Genomic DNA, 27,916 nt, shown 5'->3' on the forward strand with positions numbered 1-27,916 from the left:
ACAAATATTTAAAAATATCTGACAAAAACCCTGGAGGCCAGAATCTGACTTTCTGGCTCTTTTTCTTTTGAGTTGTTGGTACCTGTAGTTTCTCAATGATGTTCTTGTAGTCCCAGGGGTTGCTGGGAGCGATGGGTCTGGAGGAGCGGGATGAGGACTTGTAGTTCGGGTTGGAACGGGAGAGAGAGTTCAGAGCCGACGTGGACAACATGGAGCTGATCTGAGCCTCCAGGTCCAGGGGGAGAGCGATGGAGCGGTTCTTAGCTAAAGATATCAACAGAGAAATCAGGAAGAATAATAAAATGACAGTTAATTAGCTAACGTTGGGGCGACAGCAGACAAACAGCCACTAGTTAATCAGTATTCCTGGCTGCCATTACACCACGAAGATAAAAGAACACTCCAAGCATCTCAGGGAAAGGCTACTGATAAGTCAGGGGATGGAGACAAAAACATCTCCAAGACTGAACATCCCCCATAGTTCAGTTAAATCCATCATGAAGAAATGAAGGAATATGTCGTGTAAATCTGCCTGGATCAGACTGTCCTCACAAACTGAGTGGGCGTGCAAGAAGGAGACTAGTGAGAGAGGCCACCAAGACACCTGTGACTACTCTGAAGGAGTTCCAAGCTTCAGCAGAATCATATAACACTGACATCACCACAAGCACACCATCCCCACTGTGAAGCACGGTGGCGGCAGCATCATGCTGTGGGGATGCTTCTCAGCAGCAAATATAGAAAAATCCTGGAGGACAGTCTTCTCCAGTCTGGCAGAGAACTACAGCTTGTGAGTAGTAAGACAATGAGCCGAAGCATACAGAGAAAGCTACACAGAAATGCTTAAAGACAACACAGGAATGTTCTGGAGAGGCCGAATCAAAGCCCAGACCTCAATCCAAATGAAAAGGACTGTTCAGTCCTGATCCCTGTACAACCTGACAGAGCTTGAGCAGTTTAGCAAAGAAGAATGGAGTAAAATTCCAGAGCCCTGATGTTTCAGCCTGACTGAGACCTATCCACTCAGACTCAGAGCTGTGACTGCAGCCAAAGGTGACTCTACTAAATACTGACTAGAAGGGTGAATATTTTTGCACTCACTTATTCTATTTTACTTGTTTTTTTTAATTGACATCACTTTGTACAAATCTGTTTGCCTCCTTCCACCAAATCAACATTAAGAGGCAAGATAAAAACACAGCTGTGATCAACAGTAAAATGGTAACCGTCGATCTGATCATCAGGAAAATCAACCACTCTTTAAACACTTGTTAACAGGCCTGCAAGTCTCTGAGTAAATGAAATTTGGTTTGTTACCCGTCAGGGCGAGCGTCCTGATGCACGTCTCCACTTGTCCTCGGTGCTGCTGCTGCAGCCACGGACAGTCCAAGAGTCTGACGGACGACTGCAGCAGCTGGGTCATGATGGTGTGGTGAGTCTGAGGAACATACAGGAACAGTTTACCAGTCTGTGGCAAACTCAAACCACAGTCTCTTATGAACCGAGCATTTGGTGTATGCAGCAGGTGAGCACAACACAGTGCACAACTCAGGTTGAACAATAGCTTTATGATGCTCTTAAATATTATTATATCATATTTTCTAGTCTTTTATCTGTCTCTTAGGTATCTTGTGTCTTGCAGATCTGTGCAATTAGAGTCATGTGCAGTTGGGCTGAACAATTTGGGGAAATTATCTAATTGCAATATTTTTGAGGTCTTCATCTAATGTATTTCTAAAAAAAAAAAAGCGATAAACCATTCTATATTATGACAAACCCAATATTTGGTAGATTAAACTATGGCTGACTAATTTTGAAAAAACAAACACATACAAAATCAAAGAAAGTAGGATTTTTGCTAACCGTTCTAGCAAAAAAAAAGAAAAATCGAATGTTTGCATGTTTGATGTGTAGAGCATAACATCTCAAAATGGTATTTTGAAACAAATTTCAGATTACAGAAATATTGCAGCTTCTGCAATTTGAAAATTGCAGTCAGACACTTTGCAATTAAATGTAAATTTAAATGAATTTCCCAGTCCTAATGTGTAGTTTACTGCATCTTCCTTTGTTCCTGTCCTTGTTCACATATGGATTGTGTTTGATTCTTGTAAATAAAAATGTGTGCAGCACTTGGAGTCCCAGACAATTTCCCCTATAGGAACAGTAAAGTATATCATATCCTATCATATGGTAGGTTTCTAAATCGATGTGGTCCTGACCTGAAGAGACGTGCTGTTCTCTGAGAATGGCGAGCTGAAGAAGGCGTTGATGGTGTCAAAAACCACGTTGATGATGTATTTCTCCAGGATGGGGTCAGACAGACGCTTCTCTCGTTTGTTGCACACCTGCAGACATCGTGAACAAATATCAATGAAAATACTGGCAGTCTCTGTGGATCCACTCAGACTTTAAGGTCGATCCCTGACTCCATCAGCCTCTGTGATAAGAACTGGGCCTCTGATAGGAGGGAGGGGTTACCCTGGCCATGTCCACGGTGAAATCTTCAAACAGCTTCCAGATGTGATTGGACGTGTAGATCTCCTTCATCTCCACCTCGGTGTCCACGTAGCAGTGATTCACAAAGTTCACGTACGCCACTTTCACCTGCAGGAAGCGGATCCAAGGATATTATTTATTTATTTTTAATCGTTTACCTCTGTCTGTTTATATCTGTGCACGCCATCTGTACCTCAGTGATGCAGTCCTCGTGCGTCACCACTCGGACCACGTCCTCCAGCGGCAGCAGTGACGTACATTTGATCTCTGTGTAAACGTTTTTCCCCTCGGCGCAGGCCGCCAGTAGCTCCACCAGAGAGATGTGATACCTGCACAGAGGAACGGGACATTCAGCTTTTTCATTCTGTTTATTTCCTGCAGGGAAATGACTCAAAACTTTTATTTGAACACATTTTTAAAACAATAAACTCTGCATGAGGCAATGCATTTTGTTATAAGTCAAAAACAAAAATTATCTGAATTAACTCAACAACAATAATTTTTCAAACTGAAAAACACATTTAATGGATTCATGCTATTGTTGCATAGTTTTTTTTTTTTTCATTAAAATGCTTTAAAAGTGGCGACAAACAAAGTATGAGGCCTCTTTCAAGTTCATACACTCAAAAAAAAAAAACAAGATTTTTGAACGTCAAAAGTATGAAAAGAACATATTTACTTGAGTTAAATCAATTAAACATTTTTTTTTTCAACCTTTATTCATAACAAATATATAAAATCTTTTTTATAGTTTAGGGTGAATTCAACATGGGCTTCACGATCAAGCTAGAGGAGCTTGGACTTCACAAAGTGAGCAGAGGAGCCTTAAACACAGAAACTACAGGGAAGAAGTCTGGTGGTTAACAATATCATCTCTGATCACCACATGTTCGAGGTCATGGGGGTGATGTACCAACAAGAGCTAATTTTCCGAGGGCTATGAAAGAGCTTGAGCCGCTGACAATTACAGGTTTTACTTCTTCTGATGGAGTATTTGCAGAATGGCCCATTAAAATAAAGCATCTACAGATTTCTTCCAGGTGATATCTCTGACCCTGTGAAGTTGTGCGATTACCTGAGCGGGCTGGTCTCGCCGACGCCCTCCCTGCTCTCCGCCATCAGCTCCAGCATGGCGTTGAAGGAAGCTTTGTCGTTGTAAAAGACAACCACGTCCTCTCCGGCGTTTGTTAACTGCAGAAAGAAAACAGAAAATCATCATCGTAAACTCACAGAACATTCCTAAACAGAATGAGTCATCTGCTCCTCATCCTCACCTCCGTCATGATCATGTCCTGGCACTTCTTCACGTACTTGCCCTCTGCCTTGATGATGGTGTGGAGGAAGTTGAGGTACTGGACGTGGCGGCCGTGCGTAGCCAGACAGTGGATGAAGTGCCCAAGGACGCTCTCGGAGATCTCGGAGCAGAGCTGGTAGTTGTTACTGAAGATGTGCTGCACCGTCTCTGCCTCCAGCAGCTGCAGACATTTTAGTTTGATCAGGTACAGCATTTATACAATCAAATTATCAAGTTTGAAAATTTTGCAAACTTTAGATAACATTTTAAATGCATTGTTACCCCGGGGTTAAGGAAGAGGTTGAGGTTCTTGTGCAGCAGAGACTGGTTCTCCTGGTTCCCCATGCAGAACTTCTGCAGGAACAGATGAGTGTAGCGAATGATCTCCTGCATCTTCACATCGTGCTGCAGAGTGAGAGAGACAACGAAGAGGGTTCACACTCAGAGGAATATGTTTTTGGTTAAACTTCATTTGTAAACCAACAGAGCAATCATAGTTTTGGACCTAGCACTTCCCCATACCCCTCAATCCAACAGCAATCAGGACATCTAACCACTAGACAGAAACAAACGCCGGAGTAAGGCAGGTGGAGTCTATCCTCTTTCCTTAGCAGCAGCCAGCCACAACCCATCGATTATAACCATGGTGTTTTGTCATTTACTTTAATCCCTCTCACCTGGTCGTAGGACACCTGCAGCAGGTCCAGCATGACTTTATGAGCTCCCATGTTCTTTAGCAACCTCTGCTGCTTCTTCCAAACTCCAGTGCTACACATTTTATTCAACCTCTCCAGGATCTGCAAAAGAGAGAGGGAGAGAGGCAGGGGAGAGAGAGAGCTGAAGGATTACTAACAGACATGCATCTACTTCTCCTGCAAGGAGAGAACTGACTGGATTTGGAGCAATAACCGATGCTACAGTATAAGTAATTACTGTTTCTGGTGGCATAAACTTCTCCTCTTGATACAGAAATCTGTAAATACCAACATATATCAGCTGTAAATACTGGCTTATATAGAATCTACAAATATCAGTCTATATCAGCTGTTAATACTAGCCTGTATCACCTGTATCACCATATCCCCGTATTGGCTTTTATTAGCTGGTAAACTGGCATATATCTGGATAAATATTGGCCCAAATTAGATGAAAACATCAACCAACATAAACTGTAAATATTGGCCTATATCACCTGTACCTATTGGCTTAGATTAGCTGTAAAACCCGCCTAAATCAGCTGTAAATATTGGCATATAAAAGCTGTTAGTACTGGCCAACAGCAGCTGTAAATATTGGCATATATCAGAGGAAGAATAAGCATATATCAGCCGGACATATCAGCCCACAAGATCGGTAAGTATTGGCCTATATCAGCTGTAAATATCAGCCTCTATCAGCTGTAAAAATTGGCCAATATCAGCTGTAAATATTGGCCTAGACCAGCTGTCAATATTGGCCTATATCCGCTGTGAATATCAGCCTATATCAGCTGTAAATATTGACCCATATCAGCTATAAAAATCAGCCTATATCAGCTGTGAATTTCAGCCTGTTTCAGATGTAAATATCCGCCTATATCAGCTGTAAATATTAGCCGAGTTCAGCTGTAAATATCAGCCTATATCAGCTGTAAATATCGACCCATATCAGCTGTAAAGATCAGCCTATATCAGCTGTAAATATTGACCCATATCAGCTGTAAATATCAGCCTATATCAGCTGTAAATATTGGCCGATATCAGCGGTAAATATTGGCCTATATCAGCTGTAAACATATACCTATATCAGCTTTAAATATTGGCCTATATCAGCTGTAAATATCAGCCTATATCAGCTGTAAGTATTGGCCGATATCAGCTGTAAATATCAGCCTATATCAGATGTAAATATCCACCTATATCAGCTGTAAATATTAGCTGAGTTCAGCTGTAAATATCCACCTATATCAGCTGTAAATATTAGCTGAGTTCAGCTGTAAATATCAGCCCATATCTGCTGTAAATATTGACCCATATCAGCTGTAAAGATCAGCCTATATCAGCTGTAAATATTGACCCATATCAGCTGTAAATATCAGCCTATATCAGCTGTAAGTATTGGCCGATATCAGCGGTAAATATTGGCCTATATCAGCTTTAAATATCAGCCTATATCAGCTGTAAGTATTGGCCTATATGAGCGGTAAATATCAGCCTATACCAGCTGTAAATATTGGCCTATATCAGCTGTAAATATCAGCCTCTATCAGCTGTAAAAATTGGCCAATATCAGCTGTAAATATTGGCCTAGACCAGCTGTCAATATTGGCCTATATCCGCTGTGAATATCAGCCTATATCAGCTGTAAATATTGACCCATATCAGCTATAAAAATCAGCCTATATCAGCTGTGAATTTCAGCCTGTTTCAGATGTAAATATCCGCCTATATCAGCTGTAAATATTAGCCGAGTTCAGCTGTAAATATCAGCCTATATCAGCTGTAAATATCGACCCATATCAGCTGTAAAGATCAGCCTATATCAGCTGTAAATATTGACCCATATCAGCTGTAAATATCAGCCTATATCAGCTGTAAATATTGGCCGATATCAGCGGTAAATATTGGCCTATATCAGCTGTAAACATATACCTATATCAGCTTTAAATATTGGCCTATATCAGCTGTAAATATCAGCCTATATCAGATGTAAATATTGGCCTATATCAGCTGTAAATATCAGCCTATATCAGATGTAAATATCCACCTATATCAGCTGTAAATATTAGCTGAGTTCAGCTGTAAATATCCACCTATATCAGCTGTAAATATTAGCTGAGTTCAGCTGTAAATATCAGCCCATATCTGCTGTAAATATTGACCCATATCAGCTGTAAAGATCAGCCTATATCAGCTGTAAATATTGACCCATATCAGCTGTAAATATCAGCCTATATCAGCTGTAAATATCAGCCTATATCAGCTGTAAGTATTGGCCGATATCAGCGGTAAATATTGGCCTATATCAGCTTTAAATATCAGCCTATATCAGCTGTAAGTATTGGCCTATATGAGCTGTAAATATCAGCCTATACCAGCTGTAAATATCAGCCTATATCAGCTGTAAATATCAGCCTATATCAGATGTAAATATTGGCCTAAATCAGCTGTAAATATGAGCCTAAAGCAGCTGTATATATCGGCCTATATCAGCTGTTAATATTGGCAGATTTTAGCTGTAAATATCAGCTACATTTCAGCTACATTTTTTTTTATTTAAAAAGTGACCCATATCAGCTGTAAATATCAGCCTATATCAGCTGTAAACATTGGACTATATCAGATGTAAATAACTACCCATATCAGCTGTATATTTCATCCTATATCAGCTGTAAATATTGGCCTATATCAGCTGTAAATGTTGGCCTTATATCAGCAGTAAATACCAGCCTATATCAGCAGTAAATACCAGCCTATATCAGCTGCATATGTCGGCCTATATCAGCTGAAAATATCGGCCTATATCAGCTGTATATATCGGCATATATCTGCTGTAAGTATTGGCATATCAGCTGTAAACATCGGCCTATATCAGCTTTAATTATCAGCCTGTATCAGCTGTAAATATCAGCCTATATCAGCTGTAAATATCAGCCTATATCAGCTGCAAACATCAGCCTATATCAGCTGTAAATATCAGCCTATATCAGCTGCAAATATCAGCCTATATCAGCTGTATATATCCGCCTATATCAGCTGTAAATATTGGTTAATTTTAGCTGTAAATATCTGTTCTTTTTCAGATGTAAAAATCGACCCATATCAGCTGTATATATCAGCCTAATTCAGCTGTAAATATCAGCCTATATCAGCTGTAAATATCAGCCTACATCAGCTGTAGGTATTGGCTGATATCAACTGTATATATCCGCCTATATCAGCTGTAAATATATACCCATATTAGCTTTAAATATTGGCCTATATCAGCTGTAAATGTTGGCCTATATCAGATGTAAATATTGGCCTATACCAGCTGTAAATATTGACCTATATCAGCTGTAAATATCAGTCCATATAAGCTGTAAATATCGACCCATATCAGCTGTCAATATTGGCCAATTTTAGTTGTAAATATGTACCTATATCAGCTTTAGATATTGGCCTATATCAGCTGTAAATATTGATCTATATCATCTGTAAAAATCAGCATATATCAGCTGTATATATAGGCCTACATCAGCCATAAAAATTGGCCTATATGGGCTGTAAATATTGGCCTATATCAGCTTTAAATATCAGCTCATATCAGCTGTATATATCGGCTTATATCAGTGGTAAATATCGGCCGAATTCAGCTGTAAATATTGGCCGATTTCACCTGTGATTATAAGCCTATTTCAGATGTAAATATCCACCTATATCAGCTATGTATATATCGGCCTATATCAGCTTTAAGTATTGGCATATCAGCTGCAAACATCGGCATATATCAGTAGTAAAAATTGGCCAATATCAGCTGTAAATATTAGCCTATTTCAGATGTAAATATAGGCCTATATCAGCTGTCAATATCAGCCCATACCAGCTGTAAATAATGACCTATATCAGCTGTAAATATCAGCATATATCAGCAGTAAATATTGGCCGATATCAGCTGTAAATATAGGCATATATCAGCCGTAAAAATCTACCTATATCAGCTGTAAATATTAGCCTATTTCAGATGTAAATATCCACCTATATCAGCTGTATATATTAGCCTATATCAGCTGTAAGTATTGGCACATATCAGATGTAGATATTAGCATATATCAGCCGTAAATATTTACCTATATCAGCTGTAAATATTGGCCTATATCGGCTGTAATTTTTGGCCTATATGGGCTGTAAATATTGGCCTATATCAGCTCTAAATATCAGCCTAGACCAGCTGTACATTTTGACCTATATCAACTGTAAATCTTGGCCTATATCGGCTGTAAATATTGGCCTATATCAGATGTAAATATTGGCCTATATGGTTGATAAAGTTGATATTGTTTTAGTCAGGACCAACAGACTGAATTTAGCTAAGGCATTTTTATTTTTTGTTCATCCTTCCTCAATAATGCCAAAGAGTAGGCAATAGCTTGAACTGGCAAAAACAAGGGTTTCCCTCATTCCTCGCCAGTTTAAGAAGGTTCAAGAGCAGGGAACCTTCCCAAGAGCGGCTGGCCTGCCAAAATTATGCAAGGACTGTATCAGCGACTCATCCAGGAGGTCTCAAAAGAACCCAGAATAGCATCTAAAGACCTGTGGGACAAAATCTGGACTTAAATCTGACTGAGATGCTGTGCTATGACCTTCAACGGGCCATACATGCTGGAAAACCCTCCAATGTGGCTGAATTAAACAATTCTGTGAAGAAGAGTGGGACAAAATTCCTCCAGACTCATTGACAGTTATCATTAACGCTTGCTTCAGTTGTTGCCACCAAGGATGGAACAACCAGCTATTAGGTTTAGGGGGTACTAACTATTCCCATATAGCCAGGTAGGTTTCAATTGATCTTTCCCTTAATGAATAAAATCATCATTTAAAAACTGCATTTTGTACTTACGCAGGTTTTCTATGTCTAATATAAATTAGTTTGATGATCTGAAACATTCAAGTGTGATGAAATATACATAAAAAGAAGAAATAATTTCATTTTGCCATAATACCACTGAATTCAGAGAGGATTTCTTATAAGTGAAAGGTGTTCTTTAATTCATTCCTCCATATTTATATTTCTGATATTTGGACGATTCTATGTTGTAATCATTTAGGGCAATGAAAGCCATGAACGCTCAAGAAATAAAGACAGGAGCACCTCAATAAAGGAAGTCATCATCAGAAAGAGACATCAAACCCCTTCCAACACTGATTCATTGACAGCTGATTTCTGGAAAGTACGCTTCAGACACACCACAATGAAAATGGAGACCAGAATAAAAACCCAGGACAGATTTAAAGGCAGACAGACCAGTGCTCTCACCTCTTTGACTTTCTGGTAGTTCTCGTTGCCTTTGTCGTGTTTCTCTTTCTTGGGCGTCACTTCCTCTGATGCCACCTAGAGGACGTAGAAGGTAAGACGGCATATGCAGTTCTCTGTGGTTATGATTCTAGCTTATACACACTTGAATTAAAAAATCTATCTGTCATTAAAACACAAACGTGCACAAACACGTACGCACTGTCAGTAGCCTATATCACTTTTGTTCAGGATTTAGATATGCTACAAAAACCAACCTACTGGCCTTTACAGGCAGAAGCAAATGGCCAACCACCTAGTGGTATTTATTATGGATGCCCCACTTATGTTTTTGCTGCTGATACCACCACTGATCATCTATGGCTGAGCCTAATCTAACCTTTACCCCTACTTCTTGATGCCCTGTGAAACAGAGTTACAAGGCATAGTGGCGAAATCTTCCCTTGGGTGGAACTTCCGTAACCTGGCACACCAGATGTATTTGTTTCACACATCCATCTGGTAAATCCCTCATACAAAGCGTTTGGGAAAGGGCAGAACCTTTGAAAAAACTTGGAGGGTGACTGGATGATCGTTCTGTCTGTCACATCTTTACAGGCCAATCAGAGCAACAAAACACGTGACGTAGCCGCTAACAAGCTGCACCCGTACCAAAGGAGTAAACTTTATGTAGAACTGCATAACGCGAACCATGGCGACTGTAAACATGTAATTACTCGACTTTTGGCTGAAAGTACTGACCCTTGTCACTGATTGGTCCTGTCACTTTCTAACCAGGCCCAAACAGTTCAGACGGGAGTTTGGCAAAATGGATTTGCCAGTGAGAAATATGGAAACGGGTGAATCCATCTGCTTTTCAAGGTCAGAGCTTCCACCCATTTTTATAAAAGTTACCAACAAAAGACAAACGACATTTGGGAAAGATTGCTGGTGCATATGTACACTAATAATCCACATCTAAAAAGCCAAACTGGTCTAAAATGAAGGCCTGTTTGAGATCTTAAAGACCAGCTCTGATTACTGGGTGGAGCCAAATGATCCAGATCTCTAAAAGAAATGGATTTCCCATCACAACGAGCAAGACCGGATGGACACGTGTAAGATCAGGGTTTACGGTCCATATGTGAGTGTTGTCTGACTCCATCTTTCCAGATGTATTAAGTTCTTGTGTTATCTTTATCTATGTCTACTGCTGTATCTGTTAGCTTTTTAACTTTTTGCCTGAAGGAGTCACCAATTTCAGGACCCAATATTACATGAACGTTTTTCCCCCCTAATTTGCACGGTTGGCACAGAAATAAACGGCACTAAACTTGAGCATGTTGACAGAGCTTCTCTGTGCGGAAATCACTTCCTACCCCCTATCTGGAGTCTTTCACTGTGACACTATGCCATCTGCAAACTACCTATGGGGGCTGTTCTAGTGGTAATTTTGATCACATATTTTCAATGGAAATTGTCTGATAATGATGGGCTCTTGGGGCATCTCTAGTATCTAAAATAAGCAGGAAAAAATGTCCCAAAATCTGATAAAAAAGACCTTTGATTGGTATTGAAACATTTTGATTACAGCACACAGAAATGTTTATTTCAAGAGATACATACCTCAGTATTGATTTGTAAGAGCCAAAAAGTCCCACAGAGAACTGAACTGAACCCTGGACTGCTCAGTTGTTCCTTCAACAGTTTTTGTATGCAGTGTAAGTGTGTGCATGGCATGGATGATAATAATTCAATAGAAATATGGAGACATTTTAAGCATTTTGACGTCATGCCACAGTAAAAGAAACAATGAAGACATAAAGGGAGATGCAACATGCAACCAAAGTCCCAAGCCAAATATGAAACCAGGTCCATGTTTCACCGAGAACGTAGCAATCCCACCACCAATCTTCAGACAGCAAGTCCAAAAACCAGGATGCCAAGGCTAAAAAAAACACTTCCTTTTCTGTTTAGTATGTTAGTTATATGAGTAGCATTGTACCTGTTAATATATGTAAATTTTCTGCCGTAATGCTTTTTTTATTTGACCTTTAGATCGTTAATTTGTTAGTGGTTATTCTGTTAGTTCTTTGTTGTCTATTCACAGTAATTTCTCTCAGCCTTCTAGACGTGAAGATAAGATTAAAAAGTTAATTTTAAGGTGGGATAAAAATTCATCTCAGTTTTCTTATTCTCAAACCAAAGCTTTACCCTGACGATACTGAGATATATAATGCCTTCTCTTCTAACATACCTCAAGGAAATATGACAAGGAATACCAACATTGTTTTTTAATTATGAACATATCAGCTTTCCTCGTCTTTGACTAAAGCTTTACGCTGATGATATGGTGTTTTACAATGCTTCCTTTTCTTTTATGAAACATGACAAAAAATACACATGTTGGTTTATTCTAAATCAACAATTCAGCTTCTTTATCAAACTAAAGCTTTATGCTGACGATACTGAAATATATAATGCTTCCTTTTTTAATACATTTCATGAAAATATGACAAGGAATACCAACATTGTTTTTTTCTACATGAACATATGAGATTTCCTAGTCTTAGACTAAACCTTTACGCTGATGATACCGTGTTATATAATGCTTCCTTTTCTAGCCTCTTTTCATTAAAAAACAAGATAAGTTATACACACTCTGGTTCTCTGTATCATAGACTCCGATATCTGGTTAAGTATCAGTTACTCATCGTTAGGTTTAACTTTGCCAGTTTTTGTGCAGTCTTCCTGAATTTTAGTAGGGTGAATGCTCTTGTTGCGTGTTTTTAATGTTGGAATCAGTCGTGATGTCTACGACAGTGAAATCTGAAAATGATGGTGACTATTTTCCTCACCTCCACCTTCTCCTTCTTGTCCTTTTTGTCCTTCTTCCCGTCCCCTCCACTTGAGCTCTTCTTCTCCACCCACAGCTCAGATTTCTCCACCAGCGTTCGGAGACGATCCAGATCAGACTTGATCAGCTTGTAGTTCTCCACATCCTGAGAGGAGATCAGCAGCTGGACCTGCAGACGAGAGACGTGCATGTTGTTTGATAAATAAGAGGGTCCAGCTGACAGCTCTGAGGTCAGTCGATTAGGGACATTTTATGTACTGATGCATTGGTTGTTCTTTTCTGTATATTCCAGTGGTATTATTTGCTACAAGTCCACTGACTATAGGCCTGGATGATTATTGGGGCAGATATTTAGTATTTTGCAGATTATTAGTATCTGCATTTTATTTTACCAATAATTAAACTGAATCAAAAGTGCACTTCTTTGGTTCCAGTGCAAAGTGTGTCTTCCCCTCTGGCTTTATTTTCTCTTTCCACAGTGGAACAGGGTTCCTGCAGATCCTTGAAAAGCCTTATGTCCTAAACTGTACATTTGAAATTTAATTTAATTAATGAAAAGTCTGATCTTTACCAGTGAGAGGTCTAGACTTTTGACTAAGACAGGTCCTAATCCAATTTGAGTTTTGTAGCCAACCTTTAATGATTTTACAAAATCATTGTCCACAAATTGTTGCATAAATATTCTCCATGATTCAGGGAATTCAGTGTTGGTTTGCTAATTTTCATGTTTGAGGATCCCAGACTCCTCTCTGATTTTATCAGACTCACTGTGAATGAATAAACTCTGTACTGTAGGGGGGGAGGAAAAAAACAAAACAAAACAAAACAAAAAAAACATCCTGTTCTCTGACATCATGGCTATCAGGTTGCCCACTTAAAAATCCATGTAGCTCACTCTTTTTTAACAGGTCTTCCCTGGTCAAAAATGCTTCATTCTGCTTTTTCATAGTTAAATTGTTTAGAAGCAGTCCAGCACTTCTGCTATGATGTATTATGATAAATATCACCATAAAGAATACTAATAGAAAAGAGGCGTTACATGTGCCAGAAATAATAAAATTTGGGTATTTATCACCAAAAAAAGATTTGCCTTACACCATTTTACATTTCAGAAACACTTCCAAAATCAGAGACATCAGACCTGTCATTTTTGACCGTTGGCTGTGCAAAAAGTGGTGTTAATTTTTCTCGGTTCAGGTCTTAAAAAGTCTTAAATATTATCGGACATTCAGAAAGGTGTTAATAAAACACTCATTCATTTTTTTTTTACTTTCTTCAATCTCTTCAACAACTTCAACCCTGACCACTAAAAAAACAAATAAGTAAAAAAATTCAGTGTTACACCCTTTTTATGCCAGTTATTGTACACTATGCCTATAACTTGGATTCACTTAGATAGCGTCCATGCTAGACAGATGAGTCTACTGGAGCAAAAAACATGCCAGTTTTACAATCCTTTACTCGAGCCTCCTCCTCTACCAAATCTTATGCGAGCGAATGCATTTGTTCATGTTAGGTTTATTTTATGTACAGGCATAAAAAATCAGAGGATATATGTAGGATATGAATCACAAATATGCGCATTTCCACCTCTAACCAAAATGTGACCGTGATTACACTCATTATACACATATATAAATTTACTGCATATTTGAGGTATGATGTATTCTCTCCTATTGATCGAAAGGACCCGTGCATCCTCATGCATGTCCATCCACTTGCTATGAAGTGAGGGCAAAGTTGAAATTGTCCAAATGTTCCCCTTTCTTAGTCCCAGACTGCAAAACTCGAAAGTAGCATTTTCGACTTTAAACACTCCACTTACGGCATGTCTGGTTGTAAACACAGCAGCAGATTCGCGGCCAAGCACACACATAGGAGCACACAAACTTTTCCTTACACATGTAGTCCACTCTCAGACATCCATGTCTAGTGGTGCGAATCGTTTCATTTAATTCTGATGATGTTTAATGGGTGAAATAGCGCTTCAAACACTCCGAGTCCATGGAAGAAATCCTGCATGTGCGTTGCTGAAGGGGTTAAAATGGTGTGCTGGCACTATCTGCTGGATCACTGTGGAATGGTGAAATTTAGAGCCCTGGTGATCGAGTGACTGCATAGAAAAGGTTGCTATATGTTGTTTTGGTGCCATAGACACACAGTCAAAAAACGTGTTTTTAATGGAAGTCTATTGTCTAGATTTTGGACAAACAAGGATGGATGGAGCTATTTGGCATCAGTTCTATGGGCAACACATTTTTTTTTTAATATGAAGAAAAATAATAACTTTGGCCAAATTTGATGCCTCAATCTATAAAAATGTGACTATCAACTCAAAATAATGATGATAAAAATGATGAATGTCCTCAAAATGGACATAGTAGGATCCAAGGGTTAAAAGTGTGTAGGAATCCAGGAGTCACAAAAATGTTCTATATACAACACAATCTGACTGGCTAGATATCCCATGAGAATTAGCCAGTCAACAGATAAGCTTGGGCGCTAATGTATGGAATCACTTCCTGTTATTCTGCTATTGCTAGAGCTGAGTTGTTTATTTACCTTCATGTTTTGATCATGCGATTTGACTTTTACCAAAATAAATAATTTTAGGACATCATAATAAAAGCATATCAGTTCCAAATGTCAGTCATTGGTCTCTTTAACTACGAATAATCGGCATTGGCCCTGACAAACCAATATCAGCGAACCCCTACTATTTTTACTAAATTAAACCAAAACATAGCCAGCCTAGTTTTGGTAGAAAAAATCCTAAAAATTATTAAAATGAAAACTGGTATAAATTTAAACCAGTATGTTTTAGATTCTACCAAATTGTTTTGTATAAACGCAACCAAGAAAGTGATTAGAAAAAGTATATCAAAGTTTGATAATAATTTGTGAGTAATTGTTGTCATTGTTTGTTTTTGTGATTACCTGTTTAAAAGTGTGCAGCACTTCCTGTCTCTGGCTGAAGTGTCTAAAGAGAAGCTGCAGCGCTCCAGACACCAGCGGAGGATAGTCGTGCATGGTGAGGTGTATCAGCACCCGCAGGAACATACGACCGCCTTCATCATCCACCTCCAGGATACTGTTCCCCTTCCTGTGCACGAAAAGACACAAAAAAGCCAATCGTGCACATGAGCCTCATGGGCATCGCTGGATTTTTAAGGCATTCTTCTGGATGCATAATCTTTGAATGCTTGATGAGATTTTCTCCAAACTTTGCACAAATCATTCTGACTCAAGAAGAAAAATTATTAGATTTTGGGGGACAAAAGTCAAAGGTTAAGTTCATTGGGCCTTAGACTTTGTTTAAAACATTTATACCACAGAAAACACCCCAGACCGTCTTCTTAATCCACACATACATACCCAACTCCAAACATGGCCTCTGCCTGCTCTCCAATGTGCTGCAGGTTGATGGTGGCTGAGGAGGGACAAAAAACACACAGGTTAAAAAAAGAGAAATCACAGAGGGTGAATGGATTTGTATCGTATCCTATATGTGCCTAAAAATGTCTTAATAGTTTGGATGCACACAGTCTCACATAATCATGTCCTGTATTTATTTTCTTTTGCGTGTCATTATCAGAAAAAATCTTGTTCCAGGTGGTTGGCTTACTTAAAACTCTCTGCTGGACTTAAACTCCATGTTAATGTACCTGCATGCTCCATATTGGTGGTGGCATCGGCGTCAGCCATGGGATAAACGTCCACAAACTCCTTCTTAAACACGGACAGCAGGAAGGACAGACGGTAGTCCAGACGGACGTTCAGGATGAACTGAGTGAGAGAGGAGGTGAGTTAAAGCTGAAATGGCCTCATGGATAAACCTTTAACGTCTCTTATGATGAGCTAAAAAAAGCACTTTTTACCTGTGAGAGTGTTTTTACCTGTAATATTTCCAGAATCTTCAGCTTGGTGTCCATCACTGTCAGGTCTGTTTGGTCAATACTATCTTTACTGCCTCTCTGTCCATCAAGAATAAGCCCCGCCCCCACCCCTGAGCCTCTGGCTCCTGGACCTCCAAACAAGGACTGCTTCCTGTTGAGGACCATGGTGGACATCATCTGACCCATCCCATGTATGGAGCGCTTCACGTTCTTCCCTTTAAATGGGGAGGAAAATAAAAATGATTTCAATTCATTCACTTTCCAAAATTAGGACATCAGACACAGCAGTGACACAAAGCTGAATATTACCGACAATATTCCATTCAGACTCTTTTAATTTATTAGAAATGATTCAGATCACTTATATTCACTATATATCACTTATTTTAACATGTAGCTTAAAAACAGCTGAGCAGTAATAGATTTCATTGCCAGACCACATCACCAGAGAGTCACAGAGTAATTCTGATTACCATTTAACAATCACACAGTGACAAAAAATAGAACTTTGATTTAACAAGCACCTTAGCCCTGCCCAGTGAAAAATATCCTACATTTTCTGCTGTTTTACTGTATCTCAAATACTGTAAGAGTAGTTCAAGCAGTGATACTCAACGCGTGGCTTTTTTATGTCTTAATTTTAAATATCATTCCCCCAGAGAACCTTTAAAAAGTGAAAGTTTTTTGCCCCTTTTCACCATTTTTTGCCCATTTAAGCTACCTTTTGCCATTAATTACCACTTGTTTCCTTTTTCCCCGTTTTCACCTCTTCTGTTGGCCACTTTTTTCCCATTTTTGCCCCTTTTTCACCATTTTTTGCCACTTTTTGCCCATTTAAGTTACCTTTTGCTATTAATTACCATTTTTTTCTTTTTTTTTTGCTTATTTTTGAAACTTCTTTTTGCCAGTTTTCCCCCAATTTTTGCACTTTTTTTTTTTACTATTTTTGCCACTTTTCACCCATTTAAGTTACGTTTTGTCATTAAATGCCACTGTTTTTCCTACTTTTTGCCCATTTTTGCCACTTTCTTCCAATTTTAGCCATTTTTCACCATTTTTTTGCCCATTTAAGCTACCTTTGCCATTAATTACCATTTTTTTCCAATTTTTTTGCTTATTTTTGAAACTTCTTTTAGCCACTTTTTTTTCATTTTTCACCACATTTATCCAATTTTTTGCCACTTTTCACCATTTTGCCACTTTCAACCATTGAAGCTACCTTTTGCCATTAAATATCACTAGTTTCCTATTTTTTGCACATTTTTGCCACTCTCTTGACGGCTTTTTGCCCATTTTATTCACTTTTCACTCATTTTTCTGCCTTGTATATGCCTTTTTTGGACCATTTTTTGCCATTTACTACTCATATTTTTGAAACTTCTCACCCATTTTTGCTACTTTCAGACTATTTTTCCACCTTTTCTCCCCATTTCCACCCCTTTTCATCAATTTTTGCTGCTATTTGACCATTTTCACCTTTTTTCACCAATTAGATTGAGGCTCTTGCAGAGGTATTTTTCAACGATTTGGCTCTTTGGGCAGGGTTGAGTAAAACTGGGTTAAAGCCTCACCTCATATGCATACGGCGCTAATCTATTTATCGTAACCTAAATCACTGTGGTAAAATGCCTCACTTCATATGCTACTGGATACCTTGAGTTTCCCTCAGGATTAACAAAGCATCCATCTACTGACTGAAATGAAAGTAGTCTAACTGCATTCATTCATTAAAAAATGAGTGTGCACAATCTGGAGCTAGAATTGTCTTGTTCTCATGACTCACTACGTCATGGCCATCACATTATTTTTCCACATAGTTGTCACCAAAGGGCCTCTGTATAACCAAATAGAAAATGTCCTTTTTCTTCTTCTATATGACTAATTAAAGACATTTAACTGCATGTCCTGGAGGACTTTCCCCTCTGAGATATGGATGCTTTTGGAGTATTTGTCATCTAGTTACTGCCTTCATTTTTCCAAGTTTCAAAGAATTTTCACACCACTTCACCTCAGTGATTTTACTCTACAGACATTCACAGGCTGTCATCTCCATTAAACCATCTTTAGGTGAGAATGTGAAAATGGACTGGAGGGTGAAAATGCAGAGGGGGGTTCTGAGTGCTTGTGAGTTTCATCAGATAAAGATGATTCCAGGTCTGCTCCTTCACACTGGCTTATTCAGGCTTATTATATTATATTCTGCTGGAGACAGCCCAGTCTGGGGTCACAGATCTCAAACAGGTTTTCTGTACAATTCTAAATCAGAGAGGCTCTAATTTAACCGTGAGCTGGAAAATACAGTAATTGTATTGACACCACACATAATTCGGACAAATAATCAAAGGCAACAAGCCTAAAACTGGACCACATCTGCAGTCATTAGGAGAGTAATCTTACCTGATCCATCATCATGGAATAAGAGCCCAGAGTATCCAGGATTGGGTCTGCAGTCGATGATGCCCAGCAGGGTTCTGGTGAGTCTAAGCAGCTCAAAAAAACTGTAGAAACCAAAGTAGATCAAATGTCTGGCCAAACTCACCACCTGGAGACAGAGAAGTAGAAAAGGAAGTGAAAATTAAAAGACTGACAGGAGAATTCAGTTGCAAACAGAGAGATAAAGGAAAGAGCAATCTCTGACCTCATAGGTGAGTTTGTTCTTCTCTTCGTTGTGAAACGGCAGCTCGTCATTCAGAACGTTGTTGAGATATTCCTCCATGAACACCATGGTGTTGGAGAAGCGGTTCTTCTTGTTGTCTCTGCTGTCGTCCATGTTGGAGTCATAGCTATGATGACACAAAACAAGCCAATTTAATTACATTAAAAACAGAGAAATTTACCCACTAAAAACAGTGAAGAAAGAAAATAAATGCAATGTGGTATGAGCTACTGACCAGTGTTAATTTTGGCATCTATTTTAAATTTTATTCTTTAGATGAAATGTCTTTTAGTTTTAGTCATTTCTGGGTAGTTTTAGTCGATGACAACTCAAAAACATTTTAGTCTAGTTTAAGTCCATAAAAAGTCCTCACATTTTAGTCTTTACTTTTAGTTCAAGTTTTTATTCTCTCGCCTAAATCTGGTACCAAATCATGGTAGTGTGCTCTCTGCACCCTGCCAAACCTGGGGTCCCTGCTTTCTACAGCTGAGAGGCAGAATAGATACAGCTGCATTGTTTTTTGACAGATTTACCCACAGTGGAGAAATATCACAGATTTTGAATGTCCGATGAAAACTACATTCCATCTTAGTCTAGTTTTAGTCATCTTGATGAAAACTAAACTTAGTTTTTGTCAGTTTTAGTCATCACAGATCTATTTTTGTTAGTCTTAGTCTAGTTATTGTCATGGAAGAAAAGGCTGTCGATGAACAGTTTTAGTTAACGTAATTAACACTGCTACTGACCAACAAAAACCCTTTTATCAGAGGAATGTTGCCAAGATCAAAATGACCAAATGAGATTTTCTCCACCTGAACAGGGATTTGAACCCTAGACCCTCAAATTAAAAGTCTGATATACCGACTGAGCAACCCAGGCTTCAGAGAGAGGACAACAACATCAAACATCACTGTCGTACAAGTGCCCCGCCTAAAGTGCCACAATCTCCAGAGAGCAGTGTCACATTTCCCTGCACATTAATCAAACGAGAGCATTTTCTGCCTGAACAGGGACTTGAACCCTGGACCCTCAGACTGACCTACCTAGGCTTCAAAAAGCTCCATCCTGTGACTGAACCTGAACATGACAACATATTGAGGAGTACATGTCTAGATGGACATAACAGTCCATGAGGCCATGTTCTCCCAAAATGGTTAAGGTTCCATAAAGAGGGTCTTCTTTCCTTCCCAGGTTCATGCTTCCTGAAGCCTGAGTAGCTCAGTCGGTAGAGCATCAGACTTCTAATCTGAGAGTCCAGGTGGAAATGCTCTCAAACTCATACTTTTCAGGAAACTTGGTTGCTCTACCAACTGAGCTTCCCTGACTTGAGAACCATTGTCTCAGAAAGAAAGCAAGAGACGGTGCATGGCAGTCAAACAAATCAGGGAGTGGGAGTGACTGCATCGATCTTGGGAACTGACAGAAAAGTTACATGGAATTCTTCAAGCACAACTTTCATGCAGGAGGCTTGTCAAAGGTGCAATTGACAATGGGTCACATTGACAGCTGATCAGTAGTTCTCTTACTGGCAATTGACCAAGCATGTTTCCGCCTGAACAGGGACTTGAACCCTGGACCCTCAGATTAACAGTCTGATGCTCTACCGACTGAGCTACCCAGGCTTCAGGAAGCATTGTCCTGGGCAGGGAAGAAGAGCCTCATTATGGAACCTTAACCATTCTGGGAGAACATGGCCTCATGGGCTGTTATGTCCATCTAGATATGTACTCCTCAATATGTTGAGCTCCCATGTTCAGGTTCAGTCATAGGATGGTGCTCACTGAAGCCTAGGTAGCTCAGTCTGTAGAGCATCAAAATTCTAATCTGAGAGTCCAGGGTCCAGGTGGAAATGCTCTCAAACTCATACTTTCAGGTAACTCAGTTGCTCTACCAACGGAGCTTCCCTGACTTCAAGAACCATCATCTCAGAAAGAAAGCAAGAGACGGTGCATGGCATTCAAACAAATCAGGGAGAACACGGTCAGATAGAAATGACTGCATCAATCTTGGGAACTGACTTCACAGAAAGGTGACACCTCATTATGGAAACTTAACCATTCTAGGAGAACATGGCCTGATGGACTGTTATGTCCATCTAGACATGTTCTCTTCAATATGCTGTCATGTTCACGTTCAGTCACAGGATGGTGCTTACTGAAGCCTGGGTAGCTCGGTCTGTAGACATGTCAGTATATGACTTTTGTGGTTTTTGAAAAGAAAACAACTCACTGCTGTTCTTTCTTCTTCTTTTAATGAAGAAATGTTGTCAAGTTCTGATAAAACTGGCGCTTTAAAAGCATCCACGCTAATGTCTTTCTCCATAACTGCATCGGCCTCTTGTTGCTAATTGCTTACGTCGCGACTCTGCCGCACCCAAAAATACTGCCCCTTGTTGCTAATTGGTCCTGTCACTTTCTAACTGGGCCCAAACTGTTCAGATGGGAGCTTTTCAAGATGGATTCACCAGTGAGAAACACAGAAAAGGTCCAATCCATCTGTTTGGGGGTTAGGGAACCTCGACTTGATTAAGAAAACATGGAGAGATGATCTCAAATGCAAGTCCTCTCAATTGAATACACAGAATACCACAACAACTTCAATAAGCATCACTTTCATGCATGCAAGAGCCTCCCCAAAGGTGCCACAATCTCCATGACTGGAGGGCAACATCACATTTCCCTGCACATTAATCAAATGAGAGCATTTTTCGCCTGAACAGGGACTTGAACCCTGGACCCTCAGATTAAAAGTCTGATGCTCTACCAACTGAGCTACCCAGGCTTCAGAAAGCACCATCCTAGAAAGAGAAGAAGATCTTCAGTGTGGAATCTCAACCGACTGGGGAAACATGGCCAGAGGGGCTCAGTAGCATCAATCTAATGAACTGACCCACGTAGTACAGTGATTCTTTAACCCTTGGTAGCTCAGTTTTTGTGGAGTCAGCACCCAAGATTGATGCCTCTGAGCCCATCTGGCCATGTCCTGCCTTATATCCTCAAATATCCTCTTCCCACTGCTTTAGGAGAGATAATTATCAACCTCCAACTTCAAACCACTACAAACATGTTGGTAAAGGTATGACAATTCCTCATTCTGGTACTTTTTTTTATTGTAAAGTAAAATCTACCAACTCTTTGATGGTGATTGCGGTGGGAATCTCCGTCCACAGGCGTGCAAACTTGACAGGTGTCACCAGCTCTTGAGGATCTCGGTCTACATGGGCGTGGAGCATAAGGCGACAGAAGGAGGCCCGGAGGTCGAAGGGCAGAGTCTCATCCATCATACACAGGAAGATGAGCTCTACATCCAGCTGCTTTGAAATCTCATCTATGGCGAGATACTGACGGTCCAGACACATCCGGGCGAAGAGCTTCAGCTGGTACCTGAGAAATAATAATGATTTTGCTCTATTTCCATTTGTTTTATGAGAAACTGACAGTGAACTAAGATGACTGAGTCATTTTTCTCAGGATGAGCCGGCTGTGTTTACCGACCTGTAGTACGTGAGGACATTCTCATCATGAGCATTTCCTTGTCTTGCTTCCTGGGCTAGCTGTCTGATGCTCTTCTCTTGTTTTTCATTGGTTTTATCCGTCCATACCAGCCATACCTAACAAAAGAAACAGAGGGAATGAAAAAAGACCATTAAATGCATTATATGTAAATCCACCACTAGGGAGTTCTCAATCAAAACAGCGGCGCCAGCAGCCTCCTATGCTAACGTAGTGCTTTGATACAACGACAAATAAAAACTGCAACCCATAAAGATGATTTACATTAATTTATTTAATAGCAAACCACTTTTTTTCTTCCATGGATGAATTTCACATTATGAGGGAGATGTAGTTGAAGGAGGTTCTACTGGTTTCTGCTGCAAGAAATCCTTGCAAGTAGCTCGAAGCACAAACCAGGAAGACCACGTAAACAGTTTTTCTCCATCATTGTGTGAACTTCAGGTTAGAAAAAGTGATTGCACAAACCAAAACGTAAGACAAAATAACAGTGACGCAAACACATCTACCTCATCTTCATCTCCATAGTCATCCATCCCCATGTATTCTCCCGGTACACCACCAGGTGGCGCTTCCCTGGGGACCCGGCGTCTAGATGAAGTAAAACAGACATGTCAAATGTGGGCAGGTATCCTCCAGTAGCATGCATTAAGCATTGTCAAGTACAGCTACAACTATGCTCACTAAGCAGCTGGACAAGCATAAACCCAACGTTAAACAGCAAGTTTGGACAAGATATTTTTATCAATCAATTGAAATTTACCTGGTTAGAGTGAGGTTAAAAAGTATCACTCAAACAGTACAATTATGATAAGGACATCAGAAAAAACAGGTCCTACTCCTAGATGTAGCAAGTTTTAAAATCATATTATTATTCAGCTTTATGTACAGCTAGGGTTAAGGTTAGGTAAAGTAAGGTTAAGGCACAGCTAGGGTTAAGATTAAGGAAAGTAAGGTTAGGTGCATTTAGGGTTAAGGTAAGGTAAGGTTAAGGTGCAGCTAGGCTTAATGTTGGGTAAAGATAAAGTTAGGTTAATGTACAGGTAGAGTCAAGGTTAGGCGAAGATTGGGTAAGGGTGAGGCAGAGCTTGGCTTAGGTAAAGGTAGGGTTAGGTTAAGGCACAGGCAGGGTTAAGGCTGGGTTAGGGTTAGAGTAAGGTCTTGGCATAGATAAGTTAGGGTTAGGGTTAGGGTAAGTCTAAGTAGATTTAGATTAAAGTTTAGGTACAGATAAGGATCAGTAAAGTTAGGGTAAGTTTAGATAAATCTAGAGTTAGGTTTAGGTACAGCCGGGTTAGGGATAGGTAAAAATGTTTAAGCTCCAGGTTAGGGTTCCATTCTCACTCTGTTTTGATGAGGATGTCCTGGTTTTTGGGGTCCAGCACACACTTGCAAATGAGCTCCTGAGTGACAGGGATGGCTACATTGTTGGACACACACAGATCTGACAGGTAGTCCAGAAACCTGCAAAAATACACAGAAAAGACTCGAATCAGCACAACAACATGTGGAGATCCTACCTTCCCTGCCTTCCTTGCCATGCGTACCTGGGCTCCCTGTTCTTGCGGACCAGGCTGACGAAGGTCTCCACCTCGGTCTTGGTGATGTGTTTCTCCAGAAGTTTTCGGTTGTTGTGCAGCAGGGCAGTGATGGTGTCCTCAGCCAGGATGTCATAGCCGATCTGACTCTGCATCACACCAAACTGCTTTGCTATGTGCTCCTGGAGGTGGAAATAAGGTTAGTCACTTGTTGTCATCTTCATTATAAACAATGATCATGACACTAGACGAGTTGAGAAACACCAGTGTACTGTTAAGACAACTGGGCCTAGAATAGAACCCTGGGGAACACCCTTTAAACCTGACACATCCAGAGAACTGAATGGTTCTTTCTAACCTGGTTCTTACGATAGTCCTCCTGGGAGTGTCGGAGGACTCTGTAGCATAGCCTGAACATGTACTGATAGGGAGTGTTCTTCTGGTCTGCCAGCTCCTCCAGTCGCAGCAGAGGTCCCTCCCCTCCCCGGTCTTTAAAGGGAGCCTTCAGGATGCCAAAGATCTGAACATACACAGAAGCTTCTTAACAACAAACGACTCTTTCATGAAACACTTAACATTCCACATTCTTGATGTTTCCTTTCCAACACTCTTCTTTGATCATACCTGTTTGAGGATGTTCTGCTCTCTCATCAGCTTCTGTCTCTCACGGTTGGCTTTGGTCATGACTACGTCCAAGACCGGCTGACCACTGTTAATGACATCAGCTACGAAGAAAACTACGTCCTCCAGCAGCTTGATGGCAAATCTGACAAGCAATAAAAAAGGTGATCAAGTTTTCCCAAAATGCTGCCTGTAATTCCATCCAGCAGTCCATCTTCTTTCTTCTTATTGGACATTGAGTCATGGTGGCAGCAGGCTAAGCAGGTTTACTTCTCGTTTTGAATAGAGGATTCATTTCAATAAAAACATCACCTCATAGAGCATGTCTACTAAACAGAAAATTGGGGTTTTGTTTGAATTCATAAATCTCTCGAAATGAGAGAGAAATTCATTTAAAAGTGCACTTCCACATTCGTGCTGGAAGCGGTCCCAGAATGTACTACATGCACTCTAGGATCCCAGGGTAGACATGTGGTCTAGTGTTGCTTCCAGCATGAATGCGGAAGTTTCTTTTTAAGAAAACAAAACATCAATTTTCTGTTCAGTAAATTCATCTTATGAGGTGACGTTTTTATTGAACAGAGTCATCGGGACAACTCTAAATAATTGTAGCCTCTTTTTTGCTTATAAAAAGCTGTTGCCCCTTCTGATGATGCTATTCATACTTTCATAGCTCTTACAGAAGATTTTCAAGTGAGCCTGGAACTTGGGTTATTTCTCTGGTACTATAAAGTAAGGTAGATCTGTCAATAGATGTGTTTTTATCCATTATTCAAATCCAGTGTTGATCATTTTTGCCACTAGTGAGGAAGCTAATTGCTATGCCGTTTCCCAGAATACTTTGTGAGGGACTGACAACCAATGACAGGCTGTCATTGTGTGATTATTTCTAAAATTATGCAGCTTTAACTGTACACATCATGAAGGAAATAGTCTGAAGAGGTCAGAATGGAGAGAAAGAGACACAGAGAGTCCGTGACGTGGCCCCCTGTGTCTCTGCAGACAGGAACTGCTTTGAATAATGGCACTAAAAGAGCCAATACAAAGAAGTACAGGTCATTTTTGTAAATATGTGGATATATGAAAGATTTTTTGTCACAGAATGATTATTTTTCAGTTTTTGGTCCCCAAGAGATGACACATAAAAACATATGAGTTTTAATTTCTGTTCAGTTTTTTCTTCTGTCTTTATAGGCCCATATTTTTCTTTAATTCCAGTGATGCTGTTGTAGCACACATGTTCTCAAAGCTCATGCTGTCCTGAATAAAAGGATGTTTAGAGCTTGACTGTGCACCACAGGGTTGATAATTTTCAAGCTTGGTAAGACAAAAAGTCCAGGAGAGACTACCTGCAGGTATTTTATCTATTTTTTTTGTATATAGACAAAGTGTGTTACCGGCGGTCGTTCTGGCTGATGAAGCCTTGGTTGAACTGGTCGACCACGACACTCAGCATGGCGCTGGCATCATTGGCAAAGTCCAGATCTCTGATCTCCATCACAGGAACTGAGACGATGGCGAACGCCTCCTTATCCTCTTTGGTGGGACACGTCCCTAACTGCAGGGAGACTTGTGTTAATGCACACTGTGTCTCATAATAAATAAATAAACACAATTCACACAAACACAGTTTGGTTTATCCAGTGGCATGCACAACCAATAAAAGGAAATAAACAAAGACATAAAGACTTTTAACAAAACATTAGAGAATGGCTAAAATAAAATCAGAGATGTGAGCATCTTAACTAGTTCATGACTGCTGCAATTTTACGAAACTACGATGTATTTTAATTTCTAGCCTATAGACTTTGATTTTTCTTTAAAACGTTATTTTTCTGTATGTGATTTGACATAAATTTGATATTTCTTATTTTTTCCTTTCTTTCTTTTACTAATAACCTCACTAGGGACAAAAGATAGAAAAACAGCTGTCATCTCTGTGTGTGAAACATCATAACTTTAAGATTATTAGTAACAGGCCAAAGGTGTCCTATGTCATCTGTATTGTCAATATCAAATCCATAACAAAAATAAATGGACAAAAAAAAAGAAAGAAGAAAAAAAAAGAAAAAAGGAAAAAAGAAAAAAAGGAAAAAAGAAGAAAAAAGAAAAAGAAAAAAAAGAAGAAAAACAAAAAAAATTAATATAAATAAATGATATAAATACATAAATAAATAAATGAATAAGCTGTAAATGATGGAAGTTTGGTTAAAGATGTTTCAGCTGTAATCCCAGCTGATTTAAACATGATGCTGTTAAAGAGATCCAGTACATTTAAATCTTTTAATAATGTAATTAAACCATTTTTGGTGAATATAAAGCAAAATGAACATAAAGAATATTTGACCCGAATTAGGACTGACCATGAGTCTGATGGGTCTCTCCTCATCAATATCAATGGGGACATTGGTGCTCTGGATCCAGGTGTTGGTGCACAGGTGTCTCAGCCGTACATAAGAGTTTCTGAAAGAAAAGAATGGAGGATGGCAAAAACATCATGGCTAACAGACTCACTGGAGTTAGGTGGACTAACTCCAGTGACAGAGAGGGTGAGAAGATTGTCAAATAGAAAAACGTCTAACTACAGTTCATTCAGAAAGCTTTCAGACCTCTTCACATGTTCTACTTTCTGTTGCAGCCTGATGCTACTGTCATATATAATCATTTTTCTCTCATTAATCTACACTCAGTAACCCATCACGACAAAGTAAAAGCAAATCTAGCAATTTTATTAAAAAGAATTAAAAAAAAAACAAAAAAGCACCTTTGGCAGCAGTTAAAGCCACGAGTCCTTTTTGATATGACTCAACAAGCTTTGCACACCTGGATTGAGGGATTTGCGGACATTCTTCTCTGCAAATCCTCTCAAGCTCAGTCAGGCTGGATGGGGGCCGTCGGTGGACAGCCATTTTCATGTCTCTCTAGAAATGTTTGACAGGGTTCCAGTCTGGCTGGGCCCCTCTAGAATATTCACAGAGTTGTCCCTAAACCACTCCTATGTTGTCTTGGCTGTTCTCTTAGGGTCATTTACATGTTATAAGGTGAACCTTCGGCCCAGTCTGAGGTCCAGGTT

The 27,916-nt window shown here is 39.6% G+C and overlaps 1 protein-coding gene and 2 non-coding genes across 3 annotated transcripts in view; all 3 read right to left on the minus strand.

The window, feature by feature from the left end:
- itpr3 (inositol 1,4,5-trisphosphate receptor, type 3) overlaps positions 1-27,916 on the minus strand; it is an 86,720-nt gene that overhangs the window by 18,142 nt on the left and 40,662 nt on the right. Inside the window, exons 11-36 of the mRNA XM_041798983.1 lie at positions 27,207-27,306; positions 26,241-26,401; positions 24,847-24,988; positions 24,581-24,742; positions 24,232-24,404; positions 24,029-24,148; positions 23,194-23,275; positions 22,667-22,782; positions 22,304-22,555; positions 19,155-19,299; positions 18,914-19,058; positions 16,517-16,731; positions 16,286-16,406; positions 15,996-16,050; positions 15,558-15,723; positions 12,622-12,789; positions 9,788-9,862; positions 4,471-4,590; positions 4,076-4,198; positions 3,774-3,974; positions 3,575-3,690; positions 2,693-2,828; positions 2,482-2,607; positions 2,223-2,348; positions 1,318-1,438; positions 83-264 (exon numbers count right to left, since the gene is read on the minus strand). Of these exons, the coding sequence (XP_041654917.1) occupies positions 83-264; positions 1,318-1,438; positions 2,223-2,348; positions 2,482-2,607; positions 2,693-2,828; positions 3,575-3,690; positions 3,774-3,974; positions 4,076-4,198; positions 4,471-4,590; positions 9,788-9,862; positions 12,622-12,789; positions 15,558-15,723; positions 15,996-16,050; positions 16,286-16,406; positions 16,517-16,731; positions 18,914-19,058; positions 19,155-19,299; positions 22,304-22,555; positions 22,667-22,782; positions 23,194-23,275; positions 24,029-24,148; positions 24,232-24,404; positions 24,581-24,742; positions 24,847-24,988; positions 26,241-26,401; positions 27,207-27,306 (3,649 nt within the window). The remainder of the gene's footprint in view (positions 1-82; positions 265-1,317; positions 1,439-2,222; positions 2,349-2,481; positions 2,608-2,692; positions 2,829-3,574; positions 3,691-3,773; positions 3,975-4,075; positions 4,199-4,470; positions 4,591-9,787; positions 9,863-12,621; positions 12,790-15,557; positions 15,724-15,995; positions 16,051-16,285; positions 16,407-16,516; positions 16,732-18,913; positions 19,059-19,154; positions 19,300-22,303; positions 22,556-22,666; positions 22,783-23,193; positions 23,276-24,028; positions 24,149-24,231; positions 24,405-24,580; positions 24,743-24,846; positions 24,989-26,240; positions 26,402-27,206; positions 27,307-27,916) is intronic.
- Positions 20,722-20,794, minus strand: trnan-guu. Its single transcript has one exon. It is a non-coding gene; the product is annotated as a tRNA-Asn (tRNA).
- On the minus strand, positions 21,881-21,953 carry trnak-uuu. Its single transcript has one exon. It is a non-coding gene; the product is annotated as a tRNA-Lys (tRNA).

The sequence above is a fragment of the Cheilinus undulatus genome, linkage group 11 (assembly GCF_018320785.1).
Source record: "Cheilinus undulatus linkage group 11, ASM1832078v1, whole genome shotgun sequence".
Lineage (NCBI taxonomy): Eukaryota > Metazoa > Chordata > Actinopteri > Labriformes > Labridae > Cheilinus > Cheilinus undulatus.